Source organism: Sorex fumeus, unplaced genomic scaffold (assembly GCF_029834395.1).
Source record: "Sorex fumeus unplaced genomic scaffold, SorFum_2.1 ptg000024l, whole genome shotgun sequence".
Lineage (NCBI taxonomy): Eukaryota > Metazoa > Chordata > Mammalia > Eulipotyphla > Soricidae > Sorex > Sorex fumeus.
Genome location: NW_026606081.1, coordinates 21,242,311 through 21,253,759, shown reverse-complemented (window position 1 = coordinate 21,253,759; position 11,449 = coordinate 21,242,311). Strand labels below are relative to the sequence as shown.

Genomic DNA, 11,449 nt, shown 5'->3' with positions numbered 1-11,449 from the left:
TCTGGTCTCAGGGCTGGCTCCTGGCTCTGTGCTCAGGGCTGACTCCTGGTTCTGTGCTCAGGGCTGACTCCTGGCTCTGTGCTCAGGGCTCACTCCCAGCTCTGTGCTCAGGGCTGACTCCTGGCTCTGTGCTCAGGGCTGACTCCTGGCTCTGTGCTAAGGGTCACTCCTGGTTCTGGTCTCGGGGCTGGCTCCTGGCTCTGTGCTCGGGGCTGACTCCTGGTTCTGTGCTCAGGGCTGACTCCCAGCTCTGTGCTCAGGGTCACTCCCGGCTCTGTGCTCAAGACTCCTGACTCTGTGCTCAGGGCTGACTCTCAGCTCTGTGCTCAGGGTCACCCCTGGCTCTGTGCTCAGGGCTCACTCCTGGCTCTGTGCTCAGGGTCACTCCTGGCGTTGTGCTCAGGTCACTCCCAGCTCTGTGCTCAGGGCTCACTCCTGGCTCTGTGCTCAGGGCTCACGTCTGGCTTTGTGCTCAGGGCTCACTCCTGGCTCTCTGCTCAGAACTGACTCTCGGCTCTGTGCTCAGGGCTCACTCCCAGCTCTGTGCTCAGGGTCACTCCTGGCTCTGTGCTCAGGGTCACTCCTGGCCAGGCTCAGGGGACTGGATGGGCTGCCGGGGATCGAACCCGGGTTGGCCACATGGACAGCAAGTGCCCTACCCCTATGCTCTCTCTCTAGTCCCAGACTTCACTGTGGATTAGAACTGCCCTTATGCCCTTCAGAGGGGACCCAGGCTGTGTCTGGCAGGGGCTTTGCTCATGAGCCTCAGCCTGTTTTCATCCTGGGGCACAGATAGCACGGCCTAGTCACGACCCTGCTCAGGTGGTTCCTGGGGCCTCACATGCCATTATGACCGCGCTGGGCCCAGGGCCCCCAGGATGATGGAGCCAGCTAGCAGGAAGCTGCAGTGACCGGCCGGACCAGGCACAAAGGCCGCATCTCGCCGAGACCAGACCAGCCGTTCTCTGAGACGCCGTGTTTCAGATGATTTTATTTCTCCCTGTGCTCACAGAGACTGTGCCAGCTCAGAGGTGCTCCTGACGGCCAGCCGCTAGGATGGGAGCCTCGAGAGAGAAGAGAATATTTGTCAAATCGCGTAAAATACTGGACGTGCGGGACACACAGCAGCAGGTCTTGGGAACTTCTGACAACCGCTCAGAGATCCTGCATCCACGTTGTAAAGCCAGGATGTACCAGCGTCTCCTGAGAGTGGACAGATGTGGGCGCTGCCCGCTATGGCAGAAAGGCCGAGAGCCCTGCTCCGCTCGCCTGCCTTCCCTGGACTGGGGGGCTGTGCAGAGGGGCTGCACACCCCAGCGCCACCCCTGCCTTTCTAGAAGGTTCTTCTGTGAGCACCAGCCAGTCCGGTGAGATGCGAGATGAGGCCTGGGCTTGGCAGACGTGTGTTACCTCGGCCCCTCGCAGCTCAGCTGCAGGTCACCGCTGGAAGGAAGGCGCGGACACCCCCAAGCTCCGGCAGCAGTGCCCAGGGAGCCACGATCCCATCCTGGCTCAGCATCTGGTGGAGGTGCAGCCGTCTGCCCCCGTCTTCCTCCCCAGCGGGCAGTGGAACTCTCCATCCCTCCCATCCTGGTCCCCTGGCCTTTGGCCTGAATATATGAAAGCAAACAATCACCCATTCCTCAAGTTCTTTGCTCTCGCTGATGTCAGGAGGAGAAGCCGCAGGTGGCGCAGAGTTGGGCAGTGACATGTGCTGTGTCCAGGCCACAGGGAGGAGACACCTGGCAGCGTCCAGAGGCTCACTCTCCGCATGAGGTCCTAGTGTTGGCACCATCAGCAGCCCAGCAGCATGCTGAATGGCTCAGGGCTCAGAACCAGCAGCTGGCGGGGGGGGTGCCCAGGGGTCCCCCAGGTGCTCCTCCTTGAGGAACCCCGGGACGGTGCCCCAGAGTCTGCAGGTACAGCCCAAGGTGAGTCTGGGAAGTCGGTGTGGCCTGGCGGGGGGGGAGGGGGGTGAAGGCCGGGCACTGAGTGGAGCCCAGAGAACAGCATGTACAGGGATGCCATCCCGAACCAAGCTCCACGTGGGGCCCGCTGGGGGCCCACCTGGAGCCCACCTGGAGTCCACCTAGGGCCCACCTGAAGTCTCATCTGGAGCTCACCTGGAGTCTCACCTGGGGCCCAGCTGGAGCCCACCTGGAGTTCACCTGGGCTCACCTGGAGTTCCCCCTGGGGCTCACCTGGAGTCTCACCTGGGGCCCACCTGAAGCCCACCTGTGCTCACCTGGAGCCCGCCTGGACCCAGGCAGTGTCAGCACTAGAGAAAAGCAGGATGGAGACCAGGGAGTCCCCCGCCGCCCACCTCTGCACTTCTCCAGGTCGGCTGCTCCAGGTGAGGCAAGGACGCAGGGGGCTGGCACCCAGGGCAGGAAGCCCCGCCCTCACGGATGTGGCCCAGGACTCAGGGACCACCCAGGAAGGACCCCAGACTCGCAGTCTCTCTGCTCTGCTGCTCACCCCGGTCTGCCTCCCACCAGCCCCTTATCTCTGTGAGCAGAGCCCAGAGGGTTCCGCGGTCAGGCAGAATGACACATGGTCAAAGCCACGCCCAGCCCGTCCCCCCAGGAGACAAGGGAGCGGCCACGGGGTCCCCAGTTCCGCTTCCCCTGCAGGAGATCGGGAAGTGCAGGATGCACAGGCCACGAGTGGGCCATAGCCCCTTCCACGCCTCTTCATGGCCCACCCACGGGAGCCTTCTCCCGGCCCACAGCCGTGCTGCCTCTTCACACCCCGGGGCCCACGCCGAGCCCCCATGTACCCCAAGATCCCACGCACGTTCCACGGCCAAGTCCTGAGGCTGGTTCAGGAACACCCCCACACGAGGGGCAGCGTGTACCCGGGCAGAAGCCATGTGGCTCTGCGAAGCCGGAGGCTGAACATGGGGACGCAGTGGACAGGGACGGTGTGGGGACACTGCGCTTCCTGCTGGGCAACCGGCAGCATTTTAAGGCAAACCACGAGGCCACATGAGAGGCCTTGCTCTGGCCCCAGGAGGGTGAGCTTCATCCCAAGACCCTCTGCTGGACTGAAGGTCAGAGGTTCCGCCAGCAAGCCCAGGGCTGCCTGCAGAGCTCTAAGTCCTCTCCTGGAAGCCAAACCAAGGACAGGAGCCCTGCTGCATCCCCGGGACCACAGGACATGCGGGCAAGCAGAGGACAGGCTCGAGGCTGGGGTCCCTGGGCCATTGATTTCCCACTGCCCCCAACTGGGACCCGGGCTGGTCCTCCTGTTCAGGGAAGACCTCACCCTGTCACGGCTGGAGCCCAGGAAGCAGTGGCTCCCTGGCCCTGGGAGGGGAGGTCAGGCCCTCCACAGCCCTGAGGGGCCCAGGCTGTGCTCTCTCCTCCCTGGCCCAAGGAGACCTTGGCCTGGTTCCAGGGCTCCAGGACTGGAGGACCCGGTCCATGGTCAGCTTAACCCGCTGCCAGGGATCACTGAGATCCCCACTCCAGAACTGGGCACTCCTGGGCTCCAGGCCCACACCACCCAGCTGCAGCTTCAGATATTTGCATCAAAAGTCTCCGGAGAAAGAGTGGGCAGCAGAGAAGGCACGGCTGGGTGGGACCTCAGGGCTTCTACCTCAGCAGACACCCCCCACCACAAAATCTTTTCCAGCAGAGAAGAGGGTAGGGCAAACTCCAATGCTTCTAGAAAAGGAAGCCAAAGAAACAAAACCATCCCAACAAAACGCCACTCACCACCCCCCACTGCCACATAAGGAGATCACATCGTGCAGAACAGAACCGCCGCAGAAACGCACCCACAGTGGGCCCAGTCCCCACCCCTCCGGAGCACGCAGGGAAGCTGGAGGTGGGGGACCCGCAGGCTGGCGTCGGAGGCAGGAACAGCTGAATTGGGAGGCAGAGGGGGTGCAGCGCCCTGACGCACAGCTGCCAGGTCTGTGTACTGAATTCGGAGCGAGTCGCCAAGACGGTATTGGCAACCACCCCGCAACAACAAAAGCCCAAACTTCACAGCGCACACACACAAAATAGCGCGCGCGCGCACACACACACACACACACACACACACACACACACACACACACACACACACACAGGCGAAGATCCTGAACTTGGCTTTTTTTTTTGTTTTGCTTTTCACAGCTGATAAAAAAAATACTAGCGTTCTCCCTCAGTCCCCCTTGGATACAGTAGGTAAACAAAATAGACTCCCCCCAGCTCTGGCGGACACCTGCTGGCCGGCCCCAGCGGGCGCCGGTGCCGAGTCCCGGCTCCGGTGCGCGATCCTCCGGACCGGACACACCGCGGCCAGAATCCAACCTTGCATAGACGGGCTGAGTTCCCAGCCGGCCCCGGCCCCCGGGGAGGGAGACGCGCTCCGCAAGCTTCCTCCTCCAAGCCGGCTGCTCCTTCCTCCGCTCCCCGCGTCCTGCCGCAGGTTTGAAAACTTGGAGCGCGGAGGCGCGGGGCGCAGCGGGGCACGTGCGCGCGGGGCCCGGGCGCTGGCGGCCGGCGGGGCGCGGGGCCGGGCGGCCTAAAGGATGGCGCAGGCCGAGCAGCAGCCCTCGTCGGCGCCCGGCTGCGCCGCGTAGTTCATCTGCCGCACGATCTCGGCGAAGAGCTCGTCCACCGACGCCTTGTTCTTGGCCGACGTCTCCAGGAAGGGGCAGCTCCAGTCCTCGGCCAGGGCCTTGCCCTCGCCGTAGGCCACCTCGCGCTCGCCCTCCAGGTCCACCTTGTTGCCCACCAGGATCATGGGCACGCGCTCGTAGCGCTTCACGCGCACGATCTGGTCGCGCATGGGCTTGATGTCCTGGAAGCTCTGCTGGTTGACCAGGCTGTAGACCAGGATGAAGCCCTGGCCGTTCTTGATGTACAGGTCGCGCATGGACGCGAACTGCTCGGTGCCCGCCGTGTCCAGGATCTCCAGCACGGACGGCGACGAGTCCACCTCGATCTCCTTGCGGTAGAAGTCCTCGATGGTGGGGTCGTACTTCTCGATGAACGAGCCGGTCACGAACTGCACGGTCAGCGCCGACTTGCCCACGCCGCCGGAGCCCAGCACCACCACTTTGTACTCGCGCATGGCTCCGGGCGGCGGCGGCTCGGGGCGCGCCGGGCACGGGTCCCCGCCGCGCGCGCGCCCCCCGCCCCGGCGAGCATGCCCAGTGCGCCGGGCCGCGGTTCCGGGGGGCCGGCCGGGGGCGGGGCCGGGGCGGCGCCGGCGTGGACGGGGCCGGCGGTGCGCGCGCTGCCCAGGTGCCGCCGGGCCGGGGGCGGGGGCGGGCGCGGGACCCCCGGCGCGGGCCCCGTGGGCGCGCGGGGGGACGTCGCGGGGCCTGGGAGGCCGCCCGCGCCGGGGCCGGATCCGGGGCGCGGCCCGAAGCGGGGAACGCGCGCCGCAGCGGCCGGGCATGCCCAGTGCGCGCGGGGCCGGGGCGCGGGGCGCGCGTGGGGCTTCGGGCCGGGACGCGGGGGTCCCGGGGGCCTCCGGGCCGGGACGCGGGGGGCGCTGAGGGCTCCGGCCTGGGCCGCGGGGGGCGCTGGGGGCTCCGGCCTGGGCCGCGGGGGGCTCCGAGCCGGGCCGCGGGGCTCTCCGGGCCGGGACGCGTGGGTCGCGGGGAGCTCCCGGTCGGGCTGCGGGGGGCTCCGGGCCGGAACACGGGGGCCGCGGGGGACTCTGGGACTGGGCGCGGGGTCGGGCTGAGGGGACCGCGGAGGGCTTCACGCCAGGGCCTGGGGGGCGCGGGGGGCTACGGGCCTGGGCGCGGGGGACTCGGGGCCGGATCGCGGGGCGCGCGGGGGTCCCGGGACCGGGGCGCGGGGGGCTCCGGGCCGGGGCAATGGGGACCTCAGGCTACCCCGTTTCGGCTTCGCTTCCCGCTCGCAGACTCCGGGGCACGTCGCCCCCAGCCCCGCGCATCCCCTCGCGCCCCCCGTTGGCCGCCGCCGCGGACTCATTGGCTGAAAGTGGCCGCGGCCGGTGATTGGCCGTTGGCGCCCAGGCAGGCGGGCCGGGCACGGAGCTGGGCACTGTGGGCAGCGTCCGCGCCCGGCCCTGAGACCCCGAGTGGCCACCTGGGGACTCCGCGCCCCGCCCGGACCTCGGCGGGGGTGCCCGGGCCTGTCCTGCGGGCAGCCGCCTGTGGAGGCCGGGCCCTGCCCCAACGCGCCCGGGTTTTCGCCGAGGCACTTGTCCGGGCGCGTCCCGGGAGCCCAGGCGTGGGCGTGTGTGTTGGAGGTGCTGGGCAGGGCTCCCCGCTGCCCACCTGCCGGTACGAGCTGGGTGCCCCGCGGCCCCTTCCTGCCTGCAAGCTGGAGCTCTCCCAAGCCTGGTTCCCCCCAGGGCCAGGCCCCCGACTGCTCTGCCGGGCGTGACCTCTGGCCGGGACAGGCCAGCCCAGCCGGCTCCTCGCTGCACTGCGCGGGGCTTGGTGAACTCTGATAAATTTGGATTGTTAGGGCGTGTGGCGGGAACCGTTCCCATCCCCGTTCCCGTCCCCGTGCCAGCAGCCAAGGGGTGAGTTCAGCTGCAGGGCCAGGAGGCCCTGACCGGTTATTGGCGCCCTGGAGTGCATCGGATCAGGGCCAGAGCCTGCCTGCGCTGGGCAGGTGCCTGGGGAGAAAGAGCCTCACCCAGGGGCCTGTTGGTGGAGCCCTTGGACTTTACAGCCCATCCAGCAAGAGCTTCCCATGTCAGGCTTTGATTTGGGGCCACACCCAGCAGTGCTCAGGGTCACTCCTGGCTCTGTGCTCAGGAATCACTCCTGGCTCTGTGCTCAGGGCTGACTCCTGGCTCTGTGCTCAGGATCACTCCTGCTCTGTGCTCAGGGCTGACTCCTGGCTCTGTGCTCAGGATCACTCCTGCTCTGTGCTCAGGGATGACTCCTGGCTCTGTGCTCAGGGTGACTCCCGGCCTGTGCTCAGATCACTCTTGGCACTGTGCTCAGGGTTACTCCTGGCTCTGTGCTCAGGGTACTCTTGGCTCTGTGGTGCTCAGGGTCACTCCTGGCCTGTGCTCAGGGTCACTCTTGACTGTGTGCTCAGGGTTACTCCTGGCTCTGTGCTCAGGACTGACTCCTGACTCTGTGCTCAGAGTCACTCCTGACTCTGTGCTCAGGGTCACTCCCAGCCTGTGCTCGGGTCACTCTTGGCTCTGTGCTCAGGGTTACTCCTGGCTCTGTGCTCAGGGTCACTCCTGGCTCTGTGCTCAGGATTGACTCCTGACTCTGTGCTCAGGGCTGACTCCTGACTCTGTGCTCAGAGTCACTCCTGGCTCTGTGCTCAGGGTCACTCCTGGCTCTGTGCTCCAAGTCACTCCTGGATCTGTGCTCCAAGTCACTCCTGGCTCTGTGCTCAGGGTCACTCCTGTCTCTGTGCTCCAAGTCACTCCTGGATCTGTGCTCCAAGTCACTCCTGGCTTTGTGCTCAAGGTCACTCCTGTCTCTGTGCTCAGGGTCACTCCTGTCTCTGTGCTCCAAGTCACTCCTGTCTCTGTGCTCAGGGTCACTCCTGTCTCTGTGCTCCAAGTCACTCCTGTCTCTGTGCTCAGGGTCACTCCTGTCTCTGTGCTCCAAGTCACTCCTGTCTCTGTGCTCAGGGTCACTCCTGTCTTTGCTCCAAGTCACTCCTGGCTCTCTGCTCAGAGTCACTCCTGTCTCTGTGCTCAGAGTCACTCCTGGCTCTGTGCTCAGAGTCACTCCTGGCTCTGTGCTCAGGGTCACTCCTGGCTCTGTGCTTGGGGCAATCCGGGCAGCCCTTGGAGACCAGGTGTGGTGCCGAGCATGGAGCCCTGGTTGGCCATGCATAAGGCTTTTTCTGTCCCCGCACTGTCTCTCTGGCCCAGGCTCCAATTTGGTGCCACACACAGGTCCAGCCATCGGGCACCAGGCAACCCTGGCCCTGGGTCCTGCCCACAGGCCCTCTGAGAGCTCTCCTGGGTGGTGGCCCTCCAGGTTCGCCCCGTCCTTGCTCTGGGCAGGGGCGTGCTCAGCACAGGGAGCTGGGGGCCTTGACGCTGAGGCAGCTTCTGTCCCCTTCCAGCCTGGAGTGGGGAGCCCCTCGGGGTCATAGTTCCATAGTTCCCACTAACCACCAGCCCCTAAGGGATCTGGAGGTGGAGGGTGGGTGGTCTTGTTGGAGTGTCCAGATTGTAGAGGTTAGGCCGTATGTGGCACAACCATATGCAGACCATGTATAAGCCGTGTGTGGACTGTGTGCAGACGTGTAGAGGGTGGATCGTGTCCATTTGCTCTCGGCATGACACGAACCTCCCTCTCTGTCCCAGCCACCCGGGGTTAGGCGTGGCTCAGGAGAACAGCCTAGAACACGCTTTGAGGTCACTGGCCTGAGGACTAATGTCAGGTCTCAGAGGCTAATTATTACCTGAGGCCTCAGGCATGTCCCAGGCTCCCTTACCTCAGTTTCCCTCTCTGGTAACTCATCTTTTCACCCTGCTGCATGGTGGGGCAAAGCGGGGGACAGAGACCCCCACCCACCCACCCATTGTGCATCATGGAGAGAAAACCATGTCATTATTAATGACAGGGACGGGGACGAGTTCTTCACAGGGGTGACCCCTCACAGGGACGGCCCCTCACAGGGACGAATCCTCAGGGATAAGCCCCTCACAGTGGTGACCCCTCATAGGGACCAGCCCTCACAGGGGCGACCCCTCACAGGGATGAGTCCTCACAGGGATGAGCCTTCACAGGGGTGAGCCCCTCACAGGGACGAGTCCTCACAGGGATGAGCCTTCACAGGGGTGAGCCCCTCACAGGGACGGCCCCTCACAGGGACGAGTCCTCACAGGGATGAGCCTTCACAGGGGTGAGCCCCTCACAGGGACAACCCCTCGCAGGAATGGGTCCCTCACAGGGATAAGGCGCCGTGGCCGAGCCCTGGGTTCCCAAACATGTGACTGGTGGTCACATTCCCAGGTGCTCAGGAAAGTTTCAGTGCTTAGGTCAGAGTCTGCACCTACCCCCACGCCCCGTCTCCTGGCCTGTCATAGCTGCCTGTTTCTGGGTGAGCACTAAGCCCGGAGCCTCCGTCTGGGCCTGGCAGACGACTGACCAGCCCCTGGTGTCACTTTCTACATCTGCCTCTGGCTGGTGCTTTCCTGCTGCTGGGCTTCAAGCTAACCACTGCTCACACCGTTCTTCCTGCCTTACCTCCTGGCCTCGCCTTCCCTGCTTGGATTTTTACGTAGATGTTTACATTGAACTGGGCTGGCCGCGTGCGGGTGCCTTAGCCCTGGGCTGGTGTGTCCGGGGTGTTTGGCGAATATTCCATGGCAGCTGAGCCCACCGGTGGCCACAGGGCTGGCCTCTGAGCTCGTGGGCTGTGGTGTCTGAGGGACAGGGCAGAGGCTGGCTGGGCCCAGGTGGGCGCCTTCGTGGAGGAAGAAGGAGGCAGGAGACCCAGACCGTTGTGGCACAAGGGGATAACAGAGAGGCCACAGCTGACCCTGTGCACAGATAGAGCCAGAGCAAGGCTGGGTGTGACCCACATGACCCTGCCCGTCGACCCCTGACCTGCATGAGTGGGGGTCTGGCACTCTGCAGAGATGCCCACTTGACTTAGGTTGGTGGTGCCAGCCCAGCCGGCCCAGGAGGCGCTGTGGTCTGCTGGTATCAGCCCCTCCTCACACACAGGTCCCCTGGCTCCTGCAGGAGATGGTCCCATTGCTTCAGGAGGGGCACTAGGCCTCCGCTGCCCTCTGGGGGGGGGGGGGGTGGGACTCAGCTTATCCAGAGAATAATAATGCTGATAGCAACATCAGTGATGACGGTCTGTGAGTCTAGTCCTGGAGGCAGTTCAGGCAGTGTTATTATTATTATTGTTATAATCGTCATCCCTAACTGCATTATCCTTTGCCTCCTCCCCAGGTGTTCCATGAGTGTGGGGGTCTGTTGGGGATGACCCCTCTGGTGCCCACATGGCACACGTCTGCGCGTTTACTTGGTGGGCGAGGGAGGGCAGGGTGAGCTGACGGGGGCTGGCCCCAGCTCTGACCCTCTGTCCTTCCCTCCTGTCTAGTCCTGTTAAGTCACAGGATATGACTGTGTGGGATGCCAGGTTCACGTCCGGCCCCCAGGCTAACAGCTCGCAGCTGCCAACCTCAGACCCTTCTGAAACTTTCTGCAGGGAAGTAGCAGGAGGGCCCAAGGGTGCCGGCCACTCTGGACTAAGCTCTGGGTGGGGGTCCCGTGTGTCGCTTGGCATAGGCCCCCTCATTCTTAGCTGTGAACTCGGGCGTAGACCCCTCCCACAGCTGCAGCCTGACATCTGTGATCTGCCTCTCACAGACCCCCCAGCTCCCACTCACAGCCCAGAGTCTGGGTCTGGCCCCTGACTTGTCCTCAGTCGTCAGTCCCTGAGGTCAGCATGGCCAATGGTCAAGGGCTCCTGGGGCGTGAGACTAGGTCGGGAGATCATGGGGGTGGAGGGGCTGGCCACAGTGATCAGGAGGCAGGGGTGAGGGGAGCAGAGGTCGGGGGCTGGGGTGAGGGAAGCGGCTTTCTGGGAGCAGGGATGAGGGGAGTGGTGGTTTGGGGACAGAGGTGAGGGGAGCAGGAGTCTGGGGCAGGGGTGAGGTGAGCAGGGTTGGGGTAGAGGTGAGGGGAGCAGGGTGAGGGGGCAGGGTCTGGGGTGGGGTGAGGGAGCAGGGTGTGGGGTAAGGGTGAGGGGGCAGGGGGCAGGGGTGAGGGAGCAGGGTCTGGGGCAGGGATGAGGGAGTAGGGTCTGGGGCAGGGGTGAGGGAGCAGGATCTGGGGTGGGCTGACAGGTCAGGGTCTGGGGCAGGATTGAGGGAGCAGGGTCTGGGGCAGGGGTGAGGGGGCAGAGGTCTGGGGCAGGGGTGAGGGGGCAGAGGTCTGGGGCACAGGTGAGGGGAGTCTACCTAGTGAGGCCCCAGAATTCCCCCGAGGAGGACAGAGCTGTGGGCACTCTATAGGCATCCCTGGGCAGAGCTGCAGGGGAACGGGTTCAGGGTTCTCCAGCCATGTCCCGTGTAGCTGGGCACCAGGAGCTGGGATGGCACAGGCCATGGCACAGGGCCTCAACCTCGCGGCTTCCGCCCCCTGCAGTGTCTCAGCCCACGCTGGGCCCAGGCGCCCTGAAGTGGGTCCCTGGGGCGGCTGCCGGTGCCTGATGAACTTGGAACCATCTCTGTACGTGTCCATTCTGCCTGGAGCACATCCTCTGGCAGCTCCCAGCCGCCATGCATGAGGACTGCAGCCCTCAGGGCCCAGCCCACTGCCCGTTCCCGGATTTAGCTTCCTGCGCACAGATGGTGTTCCCTGGGCCTTTCCAGAAGGCGGAACATGCTGGACGGCACAGCCCACCACCTGCTGGAGCCCCAGAGAAGGACGAGAAGGGTGTACCCATGCCGTGGGAGGAAGGGGGGGGGAGAAGAAGGAAGGAAGAAATGATGGAGGGAGGGTTAGAGGGAGGAAGGTAAG

General features: G+C 64.8%; 1 protein-coding gene across 1 annotated transcript; it reads right to left on the bottom strand.

Annotated features, from left to right (window-relative positions):
- Window positions 1–4,083: 4,083 nt before the first annotated feature.
- RAP2B (RAP2B, member of RAS oncogene family) lies at window positions 4,084–5,158 on the bottom strand. Its single transcript, XM_056114109.1, has one exon. It carries the CDS (start codon window positions 5,068–5,070, stop codon window positions 4,519–4,521), a length of 552 nt encoding a protein of 183 aa, XP_055970084.1. The 5' UTR covers window positions 5,071–5,158; the 3' UTR covers window positions 4,084–4,518.
- Window positions 5,159–11,449: the final 6,291 nt, after the last annotated feature.